Source organism: Mobula birostris, chromosome 6 (assembly GCF_030028105.1).
Source record: "Mobula birostris isolate sMobBir1 chromosome 6, sMobBir1.hap1, whole genome shotgun sequence".
In the NCBI taxonomy this organism is placed as follows: domain Eukaryota; kingdom Metazoa; phylum Chordata; class Chondrichthyes; order Myliobatiformes; family Myliobatidae; genus Mobula; species Mobula birostris.
The window spans coordinates 94,267,933-94,292,592 of record NC_092375.1 but is presented as its reverse complement, the minus strand read 5'-3'; the positions used below and the strand labels follow the sequence as shown (position 1 = coordinate 94,292,592).

The following is a 24,660-nucleotide window of genomic DNA, read 5'->3' as shown; positions in this document are numbered from 1 at the left end:
AGTGAGCCTTACATAAATGGGCAAAGTATTGGACAGGATTCTTAGAGACAGGATCTACAACCATTTGGAGTAACATATTCTGATCAAAGGTAGTCATCATGGCTTTGTGAGGGACAGGTTATGCCTCAGGAGCCTGACTGAATTTTTTGAGGTGAGAACAAAACAATTTGATGAAGGTAGAGCACTGGATGTGGCGTATATGAATTTTAGTAAGGTAGTTGAAAAGGCTCCCCATGTAGTCTCAGTCAGAAAGTCAGGGGGGTGGGATCCAGGGAAACGTGGCTGTATGGATTCAGTATTGAACTGCCCACAGAAGGTAGAATCTGGTAGTAGATGGAACATATTAGCTTGGAGGTCAGTGACCAGAGGTGTTCCACAGGAATCTGTTCTGTGACGCCCTGCTCTTTGTGATCTTTATAAATGATTTAGATGAGGGAGTGGAAGGACAAGTTAGTAAATTTGCAGATGACACAAAGTTTGGTGATGTTGTGGGTAGTATAGAAGGTTGTCGTAAATTACAATGGGATATTGATAGGATGCGGAGCTGAGCTGAGATGGAGTACCATGTGGAAAAGGGTGATGTGATACACTTTGTAATGTTGAACATAAAGGCAGAGTGCAAGGTTGTGGCAGGATCCCAATGTGGAAGGACACCAGGGTCTTGGCTCCACATTCAGAGATTCCTCAAAAGTGCCGAGAAGGTTGATAGGATGATCAAGAAGGCATGTCGTGCATTTGTCTTCATTAGCTGGGCTTCTCAATTCAAGAGCCATGAGATAATGTTGCGGCTCTGTGAAACTCTGGTTAGACAACTTGGAGTACTGTGTTCGTTTCTGTTTGTCACATCACAGGAAGGATGTGGGTGCAGAGGAGGTTTACCAGGATGCTGCCTGGATTAGAGAACATGTCTTATGAGGAAAGATTGAGCAAGCTGGGTCTTTTCTCTTTGGAGCAAAAAGGGTGACGTAATAGAGGTGAGTAAAATGATAATGCACTAATGCACTTCCAGTGTTGGTTGTAGAGGCAGATACTTCAGGGACATTTAAAAGGCTATTTGTGGGAGGAAAGTGTTAGTTTAAATTTGGAGTAGGTTAAAAGGTAGGCACAACATTGTGGGCTAAAGGACCTATGTGGTGCTGTCGTTCTATGTTGAAGATAAAAGGGTGACATTGCCTGAAAGAAGAGAACTAGATGTAAAGATGGAATCATGCATCATGGAAATGAGCTCACCAGTGCTCAGACCACCAAACACCCACCTACTCAACTCACATTTTCATCCTCTCAACTCCCATCTGATTGGCTTGTCACTTACCTACGTTCAGTTAACCTACAAGCCTGCATATCCTGACAAGTGCTGTGAAACAGGAGCAATGCTGGAAATCCCACGCGGTCGGTCACAGGGACAAACAGGACAACCAGGCTGTGCACTCGTCAGCTTGTCACAAATTCCAATTGACCAGTTTGTCTGCTTAATTGAAATTCAGGGCTGGAGCCATACAGCCGATGGAAAGTGCCACCTAGAGCTGAAATCTTAAATTTGTAGTAAAATTCTGCAGATTAGTGAAGTTGACAGACTAATCCCTTTGTCTGTAAGTGGGAGGCACGATGGTGTACAGGCAGAACAGTAGCGCAGAGGCTAATATAACACTTTCCAGCAACAGCGATCGGGTTCAAATCTCATCTTTGATTTAACAAATTTGTACATACTTCCCATGACCGTGCGTGCTTCCTCTGGGTGCTCCAGTAACCCCTCACATTCCAAAGGTGTATGGATTAGTAGAAGTTCGTAAACTATGGACATGCTATGTTGGCAGCCAAAGCATGGCGACACCTGACCTGCCACTGCCCTCACTATGCTAGTCTCTGACCCAAACAGCACGTTTCACTTTAGGATTCAAAGTACACATAACAAAGAATGATAATCTTTAATCTTTAACCTGTAGGAAGAGCAATAATTAAAAATTAGATGTTAGAAAAAAATTGAAGAAACATGGATTTTACAGGAAAAGCATGAAACACAGAATAAATCAGAGAATCCGCTTAACATTTTCCACTGTATTTGAAATGAGAATCACAATTTATCAATAAAGCAATATAGAAAAAGAGTCCTCACCAGCAACAGCAGTGATGGCCTTGGTGTGGTTAAGGCAATGGGCTGCAGTCACTAGTAACCTCTCATTTAGAATCGTGGCTCCACAAAACATTGTGTCAGCTTCATCAACTAATAGGATCTGTAGGTTAATTAATATATTACATTAAGATGATTATTTTAATAGAATTTATAATATTATAATTATAATATTCTAATAGGATCTGTTGGTTAATTAATATGATAATTAATTTGCACTGAGGGCAATATGAAACTACAGCCAGTAGGTCACAAATGGTTTGAGAGTCATGGTGAGTTGCCAGCCTTAATTAGGGCCTTTCAAATTCATTCACTTCAGGACCTGCACCTGGTTGCTCAGCCGCTGAGATCCATTCACCAGTATCAATGCACAAATACTGAAATTAAAATTACACTACTCATGCTGGCCTTCCTCAAGGACATCATCATGCAATTGCTTATGAATAGTGAACACCCCCTACACTGCTGCTCGTGCACAGAAACTGGGTGATAGTTAAGAGAAGATACCTTGGTGTTCTCATGTGCATGTGAACAAGAAGAATGTTCAAAGGGAAGAGAAGCAGTAAACAAAAAGAAGAGTACTGATTTTCCAGTCTGAGTCAATTACAGTTTCTTCTGGACAAGCAAGGTTATTCAAGGACAATCACTTTGTTTTGGGGAAGATCATAACTAAAGAACAGTTTAAATTTGAAAAGGGAACCAAGGAGGGCTGCTCGGTGCGGTGCATTACTACATACCGGTGTGTGATCTAATAAGTGTGGGTTTCAGCAAGGTGTTTGATCAAGGCAGACTTGTCAGGTCGGCAAATGCCCTCGGGATCCAAAAGAAGGTAATATTAGATTCAAATCTGGGTTGTAATGACTGAGAGAGTACAGTGGATTGCCGAGGCCTTAAAACTGGAGTCCTGCTGTTTAAATAGATTTAAACATGATTTAAATTGCAAGGTCAAGAACCCCGTTAAGAAGACCATAAAAGAGAGGAGCAGAATTAGGCCATTCAGCCCAACAAGTCTGCTCCACTAATCAATCATGCTGATTTATTTCCCCTTTCAACCCCATTCTCCTGTCTTCGCCCTGTAACCTTTGATATCCTTATTAATCAAAAACCTAAAAACCTCTTCTTTAAATATACCGAAGGACTTGGCCTTCACAGCCGTCTGTGGCAAAGAATTCCACAGATTCACCACCATCTGGCTAAAGAAATTCCTCCTCATCTCTGTTTTAAAGGGATGTCCTTCTATTCAAAAATTGTGTTGTCTGGTGCTAGAGTCTTGCCCTAATGGAAACATCCTCTCCACATCAATTCTATCTACTCTCCTCATATAGAAAGATCATTAACATACAACGTGAAAAGTAGCAGACCCAACACTGACCCCTGCTGACAGCCAAGCAGAAAAGGCCAACTTTATCTTACTCTGTGCTTTCTGTCAGTCAAACAATCTTCTGTCTGTCCATGATTATATCTTTCCTGTAAAACTACGGTCTCTTCCTCTTGTTTAGCAGCCTCACATGCAGCACCTTGTCAAGACCTTCCGAAAATCCAAGCAAACAACATTCGCAGACTCTCTTTTGTCTATCCTGCCTGTTGTTTCCTCAAGGAATTCCAGCAGATCTGTCAGGCAAGATTTGTTCTTAAGGAAACCGTGCTGACTTCAGCCTGTTTTATTGTGGGCCTCCAACTACTCTCATCTTGCCAACCAGTGAACTGCTAACTGGGTTATAATTTCCTGCCTTTTGCCTTCCTCCCTTCTTAAAGAGAGTAGTGACATTTTCAATTTTTCATTTCTATGGAATCATTCCAGAATCTAGTGATCAATAAAAGATTATTACTAATGTCTGCACAATCTCTTTAGCTACCCTCTACAGAACCCAGGGGCGTAGTCCACCTGGTCCAGGTGACCTATCATTCAGCTTCCCAAGCACATGCTCCTTAGTAATAATGACTAGATTCACTTCTGCCCCCTGACGTTCATGAATTTCTGGCAAGCTGCTGGTGTCCTCCACAGTAAAACCTGACACAAAATACTAATTTAGCCAGTCCACTATTTCCTTGTTGCCTATTACTACCTCTCCCACATCGTTTTCCATTGTCTACTCTGGCCTCTCATTTACTCTTCATGCACCTTAAAACATATTGATATCATCTTTTATATTTTGGCTAGTTTATTTTCATTTTCATTTTTTCTCTCTTTGTTTTTTAGTTGCCTTCTGTTGGTTTTTAAAAACTTTCCAATTCTCTAAATTCCCACTAATTTTTGTTATATTGTATGCCGTCTCTTTTGCTTTTATGCTGTCTTTGACTTCCCTTGTCAGGTATGGTTACGTCATTTTCCTTCTAAAATACTTCTTCTTCTTTGGGATGAACTGATCCTGTATGTTCCAAATTACTCCCAGAAACTTCAGCCATTGCTGTTGTACCGTCATCCCTGCTAGTGCCCCCTTCCAATCAACTTTGGACAGCTCCTCTCTCATACCTGTGTAGTTACCTTTACTCAGCTGTAATATTGATACATCCAATTTTAGTTTCTCCCTCTCAAATTGCAGGTTGAATTCTATCATATTGTGATCAGTGTCTCCTAAGGGTTCCTTTACCTTAAGTTCCCTAATCACTGTTCCTCCTAAACTGTGCGAGTGAGCAGCAACACAATCACTGAAAAGCTCCTGTGCACATAGCCTTTGTTGCTGTGCTGCTGGTAGGGTCTTCATTAGCCCCAGATTGAGGGAAGAAACTGTTACCCAGTCTGACAGTACTAGTGTCAATGCTCCTGTACCTCCTTCCTGACAGAAGTAGGTCAAAGAGATTGTGGGATGGATGGTAGGAATTCTCAACAATACTTCAGGCTCTATTGTATACAACACTCCTGGTAAATGCCACAAATATGGGGGAGGGGGACCTTGGTGATCCTCTTGGCAGCTTTTATTATCCTCGTAGGGTCTTGCAGTCCAATGCCTTGTAGCATCTTTATCTCACAATGATGCATCCAGACAGGACAGTCTCCATAGTTCTCAGAAAGTTGTTAGAATTGGGGGCAGGGAACCTTGCATGTCTCAATCTCCTCAGAAAATGTAGACACTGCTGTGTCTTTTTGACTAGTAAGGAGGCTTTTTGGGCCGGATTAGATCATCTGTTGTGTGCACACTAAAGAAAAGGAACTTTGTGCCCTTCACTCTCTCCATAGTAGAGCCATTGATGTGGAATGGAGAGTGGTCAGCCTGAACCTTCCTGAAGTCCACAATCATCTCTTTTGCCTTGTGCACATTGAGACTCAGTTTGTTGTTCTCTCACCATTTGACAAACTTCTCTCCCTCCTCTCTGAATGCCAACTTATCATTGCTGCTGATCAGGCCAACCACTGCTGCCATGTGCAGGCAGGTTTAGAAATAGTAACATAGCGCAGATCAACACTTGGCTGAAGACATGGTGCAGGAGGGAGGGCTTCAGATTTATAGATAATTGAGCAGTTTTCCAGGGAAGGTGGTACCTGTTCCGGCGGGACGGTCTACATCTGAACTGGAGGGGGACAAATATTCAGGCAGGTAGATACGAGGGGGGAGGGGAACCAAAGTGTAGGAACAGATGTGGGGAAGGGGGAAGAAGGAAGAAAAAGAAAATAGTAAAGTTCTTTGTACCGTTAGTGATAAACAGAGAGGAAGAGGTGGAAAGTTTCTTAAATGCATTTATTTTAATGCTAGGAGCATTATAAGAAAGGTGGATAGCTTAAACACATCAAAGTTGCTGGTGAACGCAGCAGGGCGAAGGGTTTTGGCCTGAAACGTTGACCGTACCTCTTCCTAGAGATGCTGCCTGGCCTGCTGCGTTCACCAGCAACTTTGATGTGTGTTGCTTGAATTTCCAGCATCTGCAGAATTCCTGTTGTTTGGATGAGCTTAAAGCATGGATTGATAGCTGGAAGTATGATGTGGTAGCTATTAGTGAAACATGGTTACAGGAAGGGTGTGATTGGCAACTAAATATTCCTGGATTTCATTGCTACAGCTGTGATAGAATGGGAGGGACGAGAGGGGGAGGTGTTGCATTGCTTGTCAGAGAAAATATTACAGCAGTGCTCCGGCAGGATAGATTAGAGGGCTCATCTAGGGAAGCTATTTGGGTGGAATTGAGGAATGGGAAAGATGTAGTATTATAGACCACCAAATGGGGAGCGAGAATTGGAGGAGCAAACGTTTGTAAGGAGATAGCAGATATTTGTAGTCAGCACAAGGCCGTGATTGTGGGAGATTTTAATTTTCCACAAATAGACTGGGAAGCCCATACTGTAAAGGGGCTGGATGGTTTGGAGTTTGTAAAATGTGTGCAGGATAGTTTTTTGCAGCAATACATAGAGGTACCAACAGGAGAAGAGGCAGTGTTGGATCTCCTGTTAGGGAATGAGATAGGTCAGGTGACAGAGGTATGTGTTGGGGAGCACTTCGGGTCCAGTGATCACAATGCTATTAGTTTCAATATAATTATAGAGAAGGATAGGTCTGGACCCAGGGTTGAGATTTTTGATTGGAGAAAGGCTAACTTTGAGGAGATGCGAAAGGATTTAGAAGGAGTGGATTGGGACAATTTGTTTTATGGGAAGAATGTAATAGAGAAATGGAGGTCATTTAAAGATGAAATTTTGAGAGTACAGAATCTTTATGTTCCTGTTAGGTTGAAAGGAAAGGTTAGAAGTTTGAGAGAGCCATGGTTTTCAAGGGATATTGGAAACTTTGGTTCTGAAAAAGAGAGATATCTACAATAAATATAGGCAGCATGGAGTAAATGAGTTGCTCAAGGAATATAAAGAATGTAAAAAGAATCTTAAGCAAGAAATTAGAAAAGCTAAAAGAAGATACGAAGTTGCTTTGGCAAGTAAGGTGAAAATAAATCCAAAGGGTTTCTACAGTTATATTAATAGCAAAAGGATAGTGAGAGATAAAATTGGTCCCTTAGAGAATCAGAGTGGACGGCTATGTGCGGAGCCAAAAGAGATGGGGGAGATTCTGAACAATTTCTTTTCTTTGGTATTCACTAAGGAGAAGGATATGGAAGTGTGTAAGATAAGGGAAACAGGTAGGGAAGTTATGGAAACTATGATGATTAAAGAAAAGGAAATACTGGAGCTTTTAAGGAATATAAAAGTGGATAAGTCTGCGGGTCCTGACAAGATATTCCCTAGGACCTTGAGGGAAGTTAGTGTAGAAATAGCAGGGGCTCTGACAGAAATATTTCAAATGTCATTAGAAACAGGGATGGTGCCGGAGGATTGGCGTATTGCTCATGTTGCTCCATTGTTTAAAAAGGGTTCTAAGAGTAAACCTAGCAATTATCGGCCTGTGAGTTTGACGTCAGTGTTGGGTAAATTGTTGGAAAGTATTCTTAGAGATGGTATATATAATTATCTGGATAGACAGGGTCTGATAAGGAACAGTCAGCATGGATTTGTGCTTGGAAGGTCATGTTTGACAAACCTTATTAAATTTTTTGAAGAGGTTACTAGGAAAGTTGACGAGGGTAAAGCGGTGGATGTTGCATACATGACTTCAGTAAGGCCTTTGACAAGGTCTCACATGGAGGGTTGGTTAGGAAGGTTCAATCGTTAGGTATTAATATTGAAGTAGCAAAACGGATTCAGCAGTAGCTGGATGGGAGACGCCAGAAAGTGGTGGTGGATAACTGTTTGTCAGATTGGAGGCCGGTGACTAGTGGTGTGCCTCAGGGATCCAATGTTATTTGTCATATACAATAATGATCTGGATGATGGGGTGGTGAATTGGATGAGTAAGTATGCAGATGATACTAAGATAGGTGGAGTTGTGGATAATGAAGTAGGTTTTCAAAGAGAGATTTAGGCCAGTTAGAAGAGTGGGCTGAAAGATGGCAGATGGAGTTTAATGCTGATAAATGTGAGGTGCTACATTTTGGTAGGGCTAAACAAAATAGGACATATATGGTAAATGGTAGGGCATTGAAGAATGCAGTAGAACAGAAGGATCTAGGAATAATGGTGCATAGTTCCCTGAAGGTGGAATCTCATGTGGATAGGGTGGTGAAGAAAGCTTTTCGTATGCTGGCCTTTGTAAATCAGAGCATTCAGTATAGGAGTTAGGATGTAATGTTGAAATTGTACAAGGCATTGGTGAGGTCAAATTTGGACTATTGTGTACAGCTTTGGTTACCAACTTATAGGAAAGATGTCAACAAAATAGAGAGAATACAGAGAAGATTTACTGGAATGTTACCTGGGTTTCATCACCTAAGTTACAAAGAAGGGTTGAACAAGTTGGGTCTTTATTCTTTGGAGCGTAAAAGGTTGAGGGGGGATTTGATAGAGGTATTTAGAATTATGAGGGGGATAGATAGAGTTGACGTGGATAGGCTTTTTCCATTGAGACTGAGGGAGATTCAAACAAGAGGACGTGAGTTGAGAGTTAAAGGGCAAAAGTACAGGGGTAACATGAGGGGGAACTTCGTTACTCAGAGAGTGGAGGCTGTGTGGAATGAGCTTCCAGCAGAAGTTGTTGAGGCAGGATCTATGTTGTCACTTAAAGTTAAACTGGATAGCTGTATGGACAGGAAAGGAATGGGTGGTTATGGGCTGAGTGCAGGTCAGTGAGACTAGGTGAGAGTAAGAGTTCAACACGGACTAGAAGGGCCGAGATGGCCTGTTTCTGTGCTGTAATTGTTATATGGTTATATGGTTATATCATCAGTCAAGTTGATGATGTGTTTTGACTGCATCTGGCAGTGCGGTTATTAGTCGGCAGTGTGAACAGCAGTGGGCTGAGCACACAGCCATGGGGGATGCCAGCGCTTAGTGCAATGGAACTGAGATGTTGCTGCTAACTTGCACTGAGTGTGGTCTTTTTGTCAAGAAGCCTAAGAGCCAGGTACAGAGAAGGGCGTTGAGCCTCTGAGCAACAATTGATTTAAACTCAAGCTGAAGTTGAGGAACAACATTAATTTTGAGTGGTAACTGAACTGGAAAGGGTCCAATGTAGCTGGAAGATGGGATTCTATATGATCCGTTACCAGCTGCTCAAAGCACTTCATGATTGTTGAGGACAGGGCCTCTGGGTGGTGGTCATTTAGGCCAGTTACTGTACCTCTTTTGGCACTGGAATGATGGTGGCTGCTTTAAAGCCTGTAGGGTCAGTGGATTGTTACAAAGAGATATTAAAGATATCTGTTAGCAGTGGTGCACAATTCCTCAGCATCTCTCCAGCTATGTTTTTTGGCCCTGCAGCTTTGTCTGGGTTTACCCTGGCTAGGATCCTCCCTGCCTCAGCTGCGGCCAGACAAGGTGCCTGTTCCTCAGGGGGAGAGAGGGGTTTCCTTGAGGTCACATCATTGAATGCATTGAATTTGATCCACTGATCATTGTCATTCTCAAAGACCTATTTTCACTAATCTTAGACTAATTACATTCATTTCCTTGTCAGTCATCTCTCTAAATTTCCCATGGGGATCAATGAACGTCGCATGACGATCCATTTGGTGCTTGCCAACAACTATATGGCAACCATCTTGAATGCTAATGCACCAACCCTGGGCCCACATGAACATGTAAAAGAAGCCTTCTATGCTATCTAGACATGGCACTGTCGAGCATCCCCGAGGAGGATAAGCTAATTCTCTGAGGGAACTTCAATGCCAGGGTCTGTTGGGTCTTCAACCTTTGGAAGAGTACCATAGGAAAGGAAGGCTTTGGCAAGATCAACTCAAGCAGAGTACTACTTCTCATCATATGTGCTGAGCACAATCTTATCATCATGAGCACTCGCTTCTGTCAGAAAAACAAATTTAAGGCATCTTGGCATCATCCTCGATCTAAGCAGTGGCATCTCATTGACGATGTTATTGTCCGAGCCAGGGACCACTGTGATGTGAATATCACAGAGGCCATGATTGACACAGATGACTGTTGGTCAGGTCATCTGCTCCCCCATGCCCATCACACTCATGAAGAAGAGGAGGATTCACAGAAGCACACCAGGACAATATTAAAACTCAAGGGCCTACTTGACACTGCCGCCCAACATCGCTTTCAGCCCTCATCTGGGGAAAACCACTAAAAAGAATATTTGGAGGATACGGAAGAACACGGGGGTCTGCTTAAATCCACCATCTTCCATACTTACAAAAACACCTTTGTGCATGAGTCCAGAAAACATCAGGATTGATTTGATGATATCGACTTGGAGATAGAATAACTTATCTCCAAGAAAAAGAAAGCCTTTGTGCTTGACAGGTTTACATCAGCAGCAAGGCCAAAGGAGAAAAGCCTTACACCAGAGCCAAGGCAAATGTCCAGTCCAGGGTGAAGCAGCTAAAGAATTCTTGATGGACTGAGAAAGCCCTGGAAATTCAGAGACTGTCGGACTCTTGTAGAATGAGATGCTTCTTCAGTGCCAACACAGCAATCTATGGCACCAAGTACTGTGGAATAAACCCCCTGTGCTCAAAGGATGGGAAGGACTTGTTAGAGGATCATAAGGATATCAACAGTTGATGGAGAGAGCATATTTAAGAACTTCATGGAGCTTCAGTAATTGGATAACAACACCATTGCAGCACGCTCTGTAGAAGACCTCCAATATATCCTGAATGCCTTTGCCAAAGCATACAGGGCCCTGTATCTTGGATTGAATATTAAAAGACTTAGGCCCTAAATAAGTCATTACTCAACCGTCCATTTATCCAGCTCACCATAAAAATTGATGCTATTGCCCTTGAAAATGTAGACCACTTTCTCCTGCATTGGCAGCATTCTTTCCTCAAAAACAGACATTGACTTGGAGATTCACCACCGCCTGGGTGATGCTGGTGGAGCCTATGCAGGATTAAGGAAATGAGTCTTTGAAGACCGTGACCTACAGGTCCAAACAAAGCTTTTGGTCTATAGAGCAGCCATCCTTCCTACATTATTGTACAGAGCAACCTATAGTTGTCCACCTGAAAGTGCTGGAACAATACCACAAAAGATTTTGAGGATCAGTTGGCAGGACAGAGATACTAACACCAGCATACTGGAGGAGGCCAACATGAACGGTATCTCCACCATGATAAAGCAACATCAACTCTGATGGATAGGTCATGTCATCCAGATGGCCAACTCAAGTCTCCCCAAACAAATCCTTTACTCCCAATTGAAGGGAGATCAGCAAGCCTCTGGTGAGCAAAGGAAATGGTTCAAAGTAACATCACAATTAGCCTGAAGAAATTTGACATTACATCTAAAAACTGGGAAGACATTGCACTCAATAGACAGACCTGGAGGAAATCTGCTCAACAGGGAGCTGCTCCACATGAGAGTGACCTCTGCTGTGCTGCAGAGAAGAAGCGGAGTAGCAGCTTTGGGAGGCACTGTGGCACGGCATCTACGCTGGACTGCCGGAAGGTCCTTTCCATCATTGCTGCTCTCTGCTGATTGCTTGGTGAAAGACAAGGTGGAGTGCGTGCATACTGAGAGCTTATTCTGGCCAACAACCATCAAACTACAGGACATGTCACTCAGGGACTTGGCTATATTATATATTTTTATGTGATTGTATGTTTACTGCTACCTTATATGTGCTATATGTGCCTTGTGTTGTGTATGACTGTTGGTACTGCATTTTTCACCTTGACCCCAGAGCAAAGATTCATTTGGCTGTACTCAGGGTATTCATGTATGGTTGAATGACAACTCATCTAGAGCATCACACTCGGTTTGAGAGATTGCATGAGTATTACTGCGTGCTCAACCCTTTACACCCACCACCTTGTGACTAAACATGGCCTTGATGTTTTATTCAAATCTGTTATTGTATGTGCAATGGTTGACAAAGGACAATAGTTGAGTGTTGCTGCAATAGTAACACCACAGTCTGTGTCATCAAAACTGAGGAACTAATCGCTGACTGCAGCAAAGGGAAGTTGGGAGATCACATGGCAGCTTTCATTGGTGAGTCTCAGGCAGGGAGAGTTCGAAATGTCAAATTTCTGGCCACCAGTACTTTGGATAGCCTGTCCTAGGTGCAACACATACATGTAGTCACAAAGGAGGTGTGGCAGTATCTCTACTGTCTTAGAAGCTGAAGGAGACTTACATCTTTCTTCTTATATGGAAATGGAGTAGATGAGAGGGTTGAGAGTGTTTGAGAGCAGAGAAGTGAAGAGTTCAGTCTGAATGCAATATATAAAGTATGGAGAGTACAGTGTGTCTGGCTATGGATCAAATCAAATGGGATTAAAGTAGTTATTAAAGGTATGAGGACAGAACAGGGCTTTGGATGATACTGAGCTGGATAGTAAATATGAGGGAAATGATTTAGTCTGGGTGGGTTGTTAAAGAGCATGTGCGTGAGCATGAGAGTATTAAACCAGATATAGTGAGTAAGTATTGGACCATGTGGAGAGAACTGTCGAGTGAAGTTGATCTGGTGAGGAAATTAAAAGGTAAGTATTAAGTGGCATTAAACTGGATGCAATATAAGGAAACTAGACTGAATAAAAGTCTTGGACTGAAGTAAGGATTTAATTTGGAAGCAATCCGTGCAGAGTGAAAGGTCTATACTGTGCTGGGAATGGAGTGACTATACAGTTTGAGTTCCGAAAGAATTCAAAGTGAAGTGGAAACTTGTTTATTTCCTTTTTTTTGGCGTGTGCCTGCGTGCGTGCGAGTCTGTGCATGTCTGTGTGTGTGCATCTGTGATGATGGATTTTTCCTGGCCTTTACAAGGCGCGGAGCAAGAGAGAGACGGTGTGTCGCACCACTCCTCACACAGACATTTTCGCAGTATTTTCTCTTTATTTTACGAGGAACACGGCACGGATGGAAAGCGTACTCGGGAGCGGACCCGACTAGTTTCGAACCCAGGAACCTCCACTCCCGGGTCCGGCGCCGATGTCGTTGCGCCACCAGCTGGCCCGGAAAACTTGTTTATTTCTAATTCATATTCTTTGAATGTATGGTAAGTACCTGCCATGGACACTGTCCCAGTGGGCAATCCCGGCCTCCCACGATTCTGACGTCTGGAGTAATGCCAGTTGCTCCGCTCGGCTCAGCATCAGTGACATTCACCATACTGTCGTTCGTAGGCAGAGGATCAGTGAGAAACAGTGCACCAGTGGTCCCGCAAGGATTGCGTACTGATCAAAGGAACGAAGAAAGTATTTACTCAAGATACAAGCATTCTATGACTGGCTTCAATACAACATCTTTGCCCTTTAGCTGATTACTGAGTTCCTCAGATTGAGAGCTGTAGAGTGGAATTGAGGCTGAGAGTCCGAAGATCATAGAACAAAGCAAGCCACTTAACAGTTTTATTCAATAGCTAATTAATCCAACTTCTCCAATCTGACCCTCCCCCAATCCCCCAGATGTTTTCCAAGTTATTTCAATCTAAAATTCTCTGGTATTACGTGTGTATTTAATGGCGTACTCCTTATTATTGGGAGGCCCTGGAGTCTACAAGCCTCCCGGACGTCTACATCTGCGCCAAGTGCATCGAGATGCAGCTCCTAAGGGACCGCGTTACGGAACTGGAGCTGCAGCTCGATGACCTTCGTCTGGTCAGGGAGAGTGAGGAGGTGATAGAGAGGAGTTGCAGGCAGGCGGTCACGCCGGGGCCACGGGAGGCAGACAAGTGGGTCACGGTTAGGAGGGGTAAGGGGAAAGGTCAGGTAATAGGGAGTACCCCGGTGGCTGTGCCCCTTAACAACAGGTAGTCCTGTTTGAGTACTGTTGGGGGGGACAGCTTACCCGGGAGAAGCGATAGTGGCCGTGCCTCCGGCACAGAGTCCGGCCCTGTAGCTCAGAAGGGTAGGGCAAGGAAGAGGAGGGCAGTTGTGATAGGGGACTCGATAGTAAGGGGGTCAGATAGGCGATTCTGTGGACGCAGTCCAGAGACCCGGATGGTAGCTTGCCTCCCTGGTGCCAGGGTCCGGGATATTTCTGATCGTGTCCAAGATATCCTGAAGTGGGAGGGTGAGGAGCCAGAGGTCGTGGTACATATAGGTACCAATGACATAGGTAGGAAAAGGGATGAGGTCCTGAAAGGAGAATATAGGGAGCTAGGAAGGGAGTTGAGAAAAAGGACCGCAAAGGTAGTAATCTCGGGATTACTGCCTGTGCCACGCGACAGTGAGATTAGGAATGCGATGAGGTGGAGGATAAATGCATGGTTGAGGGATTGGAGCAGGGGGCAGGGATTCAAGTTTTTGGATCATTGGGACCTCTTTTGGCGCAGGCGTGACCTGTACAAAAAGGACGGGTTGCATTTGAATCCAAGGGGGACCAATATCCTGGCAGGGAGATTAGCGGGGGCTACTGAGGTGACTTTAAACTAGAATGGTTGGGGGGTGGGAATCAAATTAAAGAGGCTAGGCGTGAGGAGGTTAGTTCACTACAGGGGGATGGGAACCAGTGCAGAGAGGCAGAGGGGTGTAAAGTGAGGGTAGAAACAAAAAGTACTATGGAGAAAAGTAAAAGTGGCAGGCCGACAAATCCAGGGCAAGCATTAAAAAGGGCCACTTTTCAGCATAATTGTATAAGGGCTAAGAGAGTTGTAAAAGAGCGCCTGAAGGATTTGTGTGTCAATGCGAGGAGCATTCGTAATAAGGTGGATGAATTGAAAGTGCAGATTGTTATTAATGATTATGATATAGTTGGGATCACAGAGACATGGCTCCAGGGTGACCAGGGATGGGAGCTCAACGTTCAGGGATATTCAATATTCAGGAGGGATAGACATGAAGGAAGGGGAGGTGGGGTGGCGTTGCTGGTTAAAGAAGAGATTAACGCAATAGAAAGGAAGGACATAGGCCGGGAAGATGTGGAATCGATATGGGTAGAGCTGCGTAACACTAAGGGGCAGAAGACGCTGGTGGGAGTTGTGTACAGGCCACCTAACAGTAGTAGTGAGGTCGGAGATGGTATTAAACAGGAAATTAGAAATGTGTGCAATAAAGGAACAGCAGTTATACTGGGTGACTTCAATCTACATGTAGATTGGGTGAACCAAATTGGTAAAGGTGCTGAGGAAGAGGATTTCTTGGAATGTATGCGGGATGGTTTTTTGAACCAACATGTCGAGGAACCGACTAGAGAGCAGGCTATTCTGGACTGGGTTTTGAGCAATGAGGAAGGGTTAATTAGCAATCTTGTTGTGAGAGGCCCCTTGGGTAAGAGTGACCATAATATGGTGGAATTCTTCATTAAGATGGAGAGTGACATAGTTAATTCAGAAACAAAGGTTCTGAACTTAAAGAGGGGTAACTTTGAAGGTATGAGACATGAATTAGCTAAGATAGACTGGCAAATGACACTTATAGGATTGACGGTGGATATGCAATGGCAAGCATTTAAAGATTGCATGGATGAACTGCAACAAATGTTCATCCCAGTTTGGCAAAAGAATAAATCAAGGAAGGTAGTGCACCCGTGGCTGACAAGAGAAATTAGGGATAGTATCAATTCCAAAGAAGAAGCATACAAATTAGCCAGAGAAAGTGGCTCACCTGAGGACTGGAAGAAATTCAGAGTTCAGCAGAGGAGGACAAAGGGCTTAATTAGGAAGAGGAAAAAAGATTATGAGAGAAGACTGGCAGGGAACATAAAAACTGACTGTAAAAGCTTTTATAGATATGTAAAAAGGAAAAGACTGGTAAAGACAAATGTAGGTCCCCTGCAGACAGAAACAGGTGAGTTGATTATGGGGAGCAAGGACATGGCAGACCAATTGAATAATTACTTTAGTTTTGTCTTCACTAAGGAGGACATAAATAATCTTCCAGAAATAGTAGGGGACAGAGGGTCCAGTGAGATGGAGGAACTGAGCGAAATACATGTTAGTAGGGAAGTGGTGTTAGGTAAATTGAAGGGATTGAAGGCAGATAAATCCCCAGGGCCAGATGGTCTGCATCCCAGGGTGCTTAAGGAAGTAGCCCAAGAAATAGTGGATGCATTAGTGATAATTTTTCAAAACTCGTTAGATTCTGGACTAGTTCCTGAGGATTGGAGGGTGGCTAATGTAACCCCACTTTTTAAAAAAGGAGGGAGAGAGAAACCGGGGAATTATAGACCGGTTAGCCTAACGTCGGTGGTGGGGAAACTGCTGGAGTCAGTTATCAAAGATGTGATAACAGCACATTTGGAAAGCGGTGAAATGATCGGACAAAGTCAGCATGGATTTGTGAAAGGAAAATCATGTCTGACGAATCTCATAGAATTTTTTGAGGATGTAACTAGTAGAGTGGATAGGGGAGAACCAGTGGATGTGGTATATTTGGATTTTCAGAAGGCTATTGACAAGGTCCCACTCAGGAGATTAGTGTGCAAACTTAAAGCACATGGTATTGGGGGTAAGGTATTGGTGTGGGTGGAGAGTTGGTTAGCAGACAGGAAGCAAAGAGTGGGAATAAACGGGACCTTTTCAGAATGGCAGGCGGTGACTAGTGGGGTACCGCAAGGCTCAGTGCTGGGACCCCAGTTGTTTACAATATATATTAATGACTTGGATGAGGGAATTAAATGCAGCATCTCCAAGTTTGCGGATGACACGAAGCTGGGTGGCAGTGTTAGCTGTGAGGAGGATGCTAAGAGGATGCAGAGTGACTTGGATAGGTTGGGTGAGTGGGCAAATTCATGGCAGATGCAATTTAATGTGGATAAATGTGAAGTTATCCACTTTGGTGGCAAAAATAGGAAAACAGATAATTATCTGAATGGTGGCCGATTAGGAAAAGGGGAGGTGCAAGGAGACCTGGGTGTCATTATACACCAGTCATTGAAAGTGGGCATGCAGGTACAGCAGGCGGTGAAAAAGGCGAATGGTATGCTGGCATTTATAGCGAGAGGATTCGAGTACAGGAGCAGGGAGGTACTACTGCAGTTGTACAAGGCCTTGGTGAGATCACACCTGGAGTATTGTGTGCAGTTTTGGTCCCCTAATCTGAGGAAAGACATCCTTGCCATAGAGGGAGTACAGAGAAGGTTCACCAGATTGATTCCTGGGATGGCAGGACTTTCATATGAAGAAAGACTGGATGAACTGGGCTTGTACTCGTTGGAATTTAGAAGATTGAGGGGGGATCTGATTGAAACGTATAAGATCCTAAAGGGATTGGACAGGCTAGATGCAGGAAGATTGTTCCCGATGTTGGGGAAGTCCAGAACGAGGGGTCACAGTTTGAGGATAGAGGGGAAGCCTTTTAGGACCGAGATTAGGAAAAACTTCTTCACACAGAGAGTGGTGAATCTGTGGAATTCTCTGCCACAGGAAACAGTTGAGGCCAGTTCATTGGCTATATTTAAGAGAGAGTTAGATATGGCCCTTGTGGCTATGGGGATCAGGGGGTATGGAGGGAAGGCTGGGGCGGGGTTCTGAGTTGGATGATCAGCCATGATCATAATAAATGGCGGTGCAGGCTCGAAGGGCCGAATGGCCTACTCCTGCACCTATTTTCTATGTTTCTATGTTTCTGTTGAGATTCTGACTAAGATCTGTCTTTATTCTTGCAGCTCCAAATCTTAGCTTGTCAATTGATGCCATAAAATACTCTACTGATAAATATTGCAGAAAATTATGCTGAGCAATGTATTACTCTTTATGCTGTGAAGGAATCCTGAAGTACCCCTATTAACTGTGCTTTTGAAAAGAGAGAGAGAGAGAGTTATTTAACAGCTTGTTTGGAAAAAACAGAGAGAGACAAAGATTAAGGGTTGGACTGTCACTTTAAGGGACTGGAAGTAACTTTGGATTTCTACTGAGTTTGGAGTTGGAGACAGCACCAAGCAGCTCAGAAGTTGCTATGGTGACTGAAGGCAGGATGTTGATATTACTTCAAGGACAGTTCGCCTGCTTGTGCATTTCTTCACAGACAAAGGAAGGAGGGATTATTTGAGTGACAATTGATGCTCAGCACGAGAAGATAAAGTAGGAGGTCAGATGATAGACATCAGACACATGATCTGGACACTGAATCAGCATTGTGGTGCCCGCAGAAAAAGTGGGTTTTGGAGGATCAATCAGGCGGATCGATCCGTCGCTCTTGCAGTGGGAAGAGGAAAGAAGAGGTTGACTGGTGGGGAGTTGTCCATGTGTCCACCCTCGCCAGGGGGATAGGTCCACCACAGAAAACCGGTCCCCTTTGTTAAAGTCACAGTCGGTGACTTTTAAAGGAGTTTGAAGGACAACGAGAAGATCGACGGTGTCAGCTCACCTGAAGACCCAAATCTCTCCCTCTCTCTCTCTCCATCACTACTCAACTCAATACCATGAACTGAACTGAACTGAACTTTACTCATCATCGTATGACTGTATCTTTTTACCCCTAGACTTAAAGAAGCTTGGTTTTTCATAGATATATTTCCTCACTTACTGATATACTTATATATATAATCATTACTAACCTGTTTGATTTATCTACTTTTATATTACTGTATTGCGTAGTTACTAATAAATATTATTAGTTGTTAGCAATACTGGACTCCAAAGTGTTTTCCATCTCTGCTGGTTCTTAATTCCCGCCATGGGGTACGTGACATAAATTGGGGCCTCGTCCAATATATGAACAAATTGGTTGGGAGGCTGGTTTGAATGGATTGGGGAAAATCCCTTTTGATTTGGCTGTGTGGAAAAACAGCAGGAATGGATGTTAGGGACTTTTTGAAATCACCAGACCTGGTGACTTTGAAGTTAACTGAAAAGGATGATGTACGGGACATTGCTAAAGAATTGAGAATTGAGGTAAAGAAGGGTATGACTAAGGTAGAAATTCAAAGGAAAATAATTGAACATTATATTTCGACAAAGCAGTTTACTGAGGATGTGTTGAAAATGTCCGTGGAAGGTAAACCTGTTAAGGATGAGCTTCAGCTTCTGTTGGAAAAATTAAAGATGGAGCAATTGAAACTAATAACGTTCAGGAGAGAGACTAGAGAGGCAGCAAGACAGAGAGAAAAGGCAGCAAAACAGAGAGAAGAGGCAGAAACAGCTCGAAAGGGAGAAATGGCAATGTGAAGATCACGTAGCAGAAAGGCAGGGACAGTTTAAAGGGGAGAGGTTGCAGCAAAGAGGTTTAGTGTCGGACCCTGTTGATTTTTACAGCTTGGAAGGGCTTGTTTTGTGTGATGAATTTAAAAGTTGTGTTCCTGATGATGTAAGGGCATGCCCAGATTCAGAGGATGCCGCTACCCTGCAGGGGTCTGCTAAGGAAGCAGACGAGGAAGTTTTAACCCACGAGGTTGAGTTTACTCCAGAAAAGAGGTTGCCAGAGAATAGCTGGGAGGTTCGGGATGACCTTGAATTTGAAACTGGGACAAGTGGTGACAGCCCAGTAGAGGCAGCTGTTCCGATTGAATGTGTTCAGGTGGTTGAAGTACCTGTGAGTTCACAGGATTCTGAACCTCGTGTTGAGATTCAGTTGAAGTCTGAGGTGCCTGGCTTGGTTGGGAAGGATTACAGTTTTTGTGTGTCAGATAATCTTGGTTCAGTGAATAAGGGGTTAACTTTGGTACCAGTGGAATGTGAGGATTCTCAATCATTTGTAGTAGACCGTGTTTTAAAAGCTGGTGAGGTCAGTGTTGCTGAAAATAATGGGAAAAGTGCTGTTTCTGGACTTTAGAATAAAGTGCTGCTTGCAGGACAAAGGCCTGCTGAAAGAGGATGTGCTAGTTTGTTGAATTTTGTTCGGACATTTAAGCACCTGCAAGGTCATGCTGTTATTCAGTGTAATGTGATGGAAGCAAGGTGTAGTGAAGGTCGGAGAAAGTTGATAAAGAGATTATTTGGCCTCTTTCATAATGTTTACATAATTCTCATCAGCCTGATGTTGGTACTGAGTTTAATAAACAATGGAGGCATGTTGACACCTCTCCAAGATAAGAGTGTTTCAGCAGTTCAGCTGATGAGCATGGGTAAGCAGCCTGTTGAGGCCTATGATAGAAAAACCAGAGGTTTAAATTATAATGATGTGTCACAGACTTTTCTACCTTCCAGATTTCAGCAGGACTTAGAGTAAGGTGTATGAGAAAGGTTTGTCTTTATTGAGGAAGGATTTTATACAGGAACTGAAGGGAGATTCTGGAATGGTGGCTTTAAGGGAGATAGCTCTCACAGGAGAGGAGGTTCAGAGAGAGTCAGTGGGGTATTCCCTTAAAGATGGGGTGTTGATGAGGAGGTGGAGACCAGTCACAGTGCTTGCAAGTCATGTGGTGGTTCTGAAAGTTTACAGGGCTGAAATTTTAAACATGGCTTACAGTATGCCTTTAGATGGACATCATGGAGTGAGAGAGACAGTGAATAGGATTGTGAAGGAATTTTACTGGCCTAGGTTAAGGAAAGACGTAGTGGATTGTGTAGGCCCATTACTAAAGACTGCAACTGGTTATCAGTATGTGTTAACAATTATGTGTGCTGTGTCTAGGTTACCTGAAGGAGAGTCTTTTGAGAACACCGAGGCCAAGACTGTGGTAACAGCATACAGTAAGTTTTTCACACTGGTAGGTCTGCCCATAGAAATTCAATTTGACCAGGGCAGTAACTTTACTTCAGGAGCATTCCAGGGGATAGTTAGAGAAGTGGAAACTAAACACATGGTGTTATCTACATATCACACAGAGTCCAAGGGAGGCTCGAAACGGTTCAACTCAACTCTTCAGACCATGATTAAAACACATTGTGTGAGGAATGGGAAAAATTGGGATGAGGGGGTTCCCCTCCTCTTATTTATTGTTGGAGATTCGATTCAGAAGGCAGGAAAGGGTAGTTTGTTGGAACCTGTATTCAGTTACAGGCCAAAGGGACCTTTGACCCTACTTAGAGAACTATGGTCTGATTTAGAAATATGTGTCAGTGTGTTTAATTATGTTTTAAAATTCTGGAAGGGATTTAGTAAGCTTTGTGACTTTGCCAAGGAAAGTTTACAAAATGGTTGAGTCAAAATAAAACACTTGTTTGCTAGAATTGCTGCTGGGAGAATTGTTATGGAACAAAATGGAGTCGTGGAATCTGATAGTGGAGTGGAAAAGCATGTTTACCCACTGAATCTAAACTCACCGAAATGTCAGAATTCCATTGTTTTGGAAAATATTCCTGATAAGGTCCATCATTTGGACCCAAAACTACAAAAACAAGTAAAAGGACTAATTGGCCTTTTGAAATGGTGCACAGGTGCAGTGCATCATGTCATTATGAATGCAGCCCAGCCTATGAAACGGCATCTTCACAGAGTGAACTTTGAGAAAAATAAAATGGTCAAAGAAGGAATTAGAAACAAGAAAGAACAAAGAAAGAGAATGGATGACTGTATTGATAGAGTGGGGAAGGCTAAATACCTTATTAAGATTGACTTGTTAAAAGGATACTGGGGTGTTCCTTTAACAGAGAGGGCTAGGGAGATATTAGCATTTGTGACACCTAGACTGGGAATGGGTAGATATTATCATAAGTTATGTAAGAACTTTGCTGACATCACTCTCCCCCTAACAAAACTCCTAGGGAAGAGTGAAAGATTTGTATGGAATGACCTTTGCCAGGAGGCATTTGAACATCTGGAAACCATACTGTGTTATCATCCTGTGCTCAAAGCACCTGATTTTTCAAAACCATTCTCAATAGCAACAGGCGTTAGTGACGAAGCTGCTGGGGCCGTACTGTTACTGGATGAAGTGAATGACATTGAGCATCCAGTAGCTTATTTCTCAAAGAACTTTAATGTGCAAAAGGAAAAATTATTCAACTGTTGGAAGGGAATTATTAGCACTTATTTTGGCTTTATAAAATTTTGAGGCCTATGTTAAAAAAAAAGACACCTCAAAATCTTTCTGTTGCCCAGAGACCACTTGTAGTTTACATGGGTTATAATCCGTTGATATTTCTAATTAAGATGAAAGATAAGAATAGAAGATTGTTAAATTGGAGTCTGATGCTGCAGGAATGTGACTTAAAAATCAACCACGTGAAAGGTACTGACAATGTTATAGCTGATTAGTTATCCAGATATTAAGTTGGAAACTGTACACATTTTTGCTCTGTTATCTGATAATTTTTACCTTTATTGTTTCAAACTCTGTAATTTACATGTAGACAAAAAAAAATCATCTTTGTTAATTTTATTTCCTCTGAGAAAGAGGAGTGTGAAGGGATCCTGAAGTATCCCTTTTAACTGTGCTTTTGAAAAGAGAGAGAGAGAGAGAGAGAGAGAGAGAGAGAGACGAAGATTAAGGGTTGGACTTTAAGGGACTGGAAGTAACTTTGGATTTTTACTGAGTTTGGAGTTGGAGACAGCACTGAGCAGCTCAGAAGTTGCTATGGTGACTGAAGGCAGGTTGTTGATATTACTTCAAGGACAGTTCATCTGCTTGTGCATTTCTTCACAGACAAAGGAAGGAGGGATTATTTGAGTGACAGTTGATGCTCAGCACGAGAAGATAAAGTAGGAGAACAAATGATACAGACCTCAGACACATGTTTGGACACTGAATGAGCATTGTTGTGCCCGCAGGAAAAGTGGGTTTTGGAGGATTGATCAGGCGGATCGATCCGTCACTCTTGAAGTGGAAGGAAGGGGTTGGCTGGTGGGGAGTTGTCCATGTGTCTACCCTCGCCTGGGGGATAGCTCCACCACAGAAAACTGGTCCCCTTTGTCAAAGTCACAGTTGTGACTTTTAAAGGAGTTTGAAGATCGACTGTGTCAGCTCACCTGAAGACCCAAATCTCTCCCCCCCTCTCTCTCTCTCCATCACTACTCAACTCAATACCACAAACTGAACTTTACTCATCATCATAAGATTGTATCTTTTTACCCCTAGACTTAAAGAAGCTCGGTTTTTCATACATATATTTCCACACTTACTGATATACTTACTTATATATATAATCATTGCTAACCTGTTTGATTTATTTACATTTATATTACTGTATTGCATAGTTACTAATAAATACTATTAGTTTATAACAATACTGGACTCCAAAGTGTTTTCCATCTCTGCTGGTTCTTAATTCCCATCACGGGGTACGCGGCAATTCTTACTATATACACATACTTGCTCTCTCTTTATCATGATAAATTGGTATTATTTATTGGATGATCTACTGATATATCTTGCTGAAAAGCATTTCTATTCCATATGTTATTTATGCATTAGTAATATAGTTCCCTCCCTCTACCTCATTAACTGCCTATCTCCATTTCAGTAACCTTGAGATATTGGATTTATTGATGATTTTTGCTTGTTTCTGTGTTTTCATGGTTGAATCATATGTATACATTATGTGCCCTATCCACCTGTCAGTTAAGGGTTCGGCATGGCTGTTGCAATAATTGACTTTCTTTTATTTGTACTTCAGTCTGTCTTTGTCTTATTATTGGCTTTTGGAAGAATGTATTTTAGTTTATCAAGTTGTCCTCTTTCTGCTACTCAATAGATCAGCTAGCAACTTCACCTGTCTTCTGAGGTGCAGCTCAGATTTATGTTTCTTTGTCTCTTTGTCTAAAATGAACTTCATTGCTTGGATCTGAATAGGATGAGGGCAGCTAAGGTAAATGCGGGTACTAGAATGAGGCCGATGAATTAATAACAGCAAATAAAATAATGACGGGTTTGAAAAAGGACCTGGTGCAGATTTGTCAAATAATCCTTTTGCATTGGTGTTCGCTGGGAAAGGCATGGCTAATTTCAAACGATGTAGGATTCTAATTACAAACTATGTTGAAACTCACCAGGAGCTGCTGGATGAACACTAAGGTTTTAAAGGAAGTGTCTGCAGAGATGGAACACCCATTAATTGAATATTTTCCACAACTCACTAAACTCTGGGAAGGTACCAGATTATTGGAAAACGGCTGCCTTGTTCAAAAAAAGGAGAAATACAGAAAGCAGGGGACTCTCAAAGAAAACAGTTGGGAAAATGGGGGGCTCCTCTTCAGACCAGGAAATACACTGGTTAAGTACTGTAGTGATCAGTTCTTAGCCCACATTTGGTAAGAGAAATCGAAAGGCAGGTTATTATCTAAATTGTGAAGACGGCAAATGAAAGAAGTTCAGAGGGATCCAGATGTCTTGCTCATGAGTCACTAAAACATAGGATCGGAAGGTGCAGAATCTTTATGGGTTGAGCTAAGAAATCGCAGGGGTAAAAGGACCCTGATGACAGTTATTTATAGGCCTCCAAACAGCTGCAGGGATGTGGACTACAAATTACAACAGAAAATAGAAAAGGCTTGTCAGAAGGGCAGTGTTATGATAATTGTGGGGGATTTTAACATGCGAGTGGATTGGGAAAATTAGGTCGGCACTGGATCTCAAGAGAGAGAATTTGTAGAATGTCTGCGAGGTGGCTTTTTAGAACAGCTTGTTGTTGAGCCCACCAGGGATCTGCTGTACTGGATTGGGTATTGTGTAATGAACCAGAGGTGATTAGAGAGATTGAGGTGAAGGAACCCTTAGGAGGCAGTGATCATAACATGATGGAGTTCACTGTGAAACTTGAAAAAGAGAAGCTGAAATCCCATGTGTTGGTATTTCAGTGGAGTAAAGGAAATTATAGTGGCATGAG

The 24,660-nt window shown here is 42.8% G+C and overlaps 1 protein-coding gene across 2 annotated transcripts in view; it reads right to left on the bottom strand.

The window, feature by feature from the left end:
* Positions 1 to 24,660, bottom strand: part of LOC140199845 (coagulation factor X-like) — a 70,268-nt gene that overhangs the window by 2,957 nt on the left and 42,651 nt on the right. For both annotated transcript variants that reach the window (XM_072262351.1, XM_072262352.1), the window contains 2 exons: positions 13,080 to 13,249; positions 2,114 to 2,231 (listed from right to left, as the gene is read on the bottom strand). In XM_072262351.1, coding sequence (XP_072118452.1) covers positions 2,114 to 2,231; positions 13,080 to 13,249 — 288 coding nt within the window. The remainder of the gene's footprint in view (positions 1 to 2,113; positions 2,232 to 13,079; positions 13,250 to 24,660) is intronic.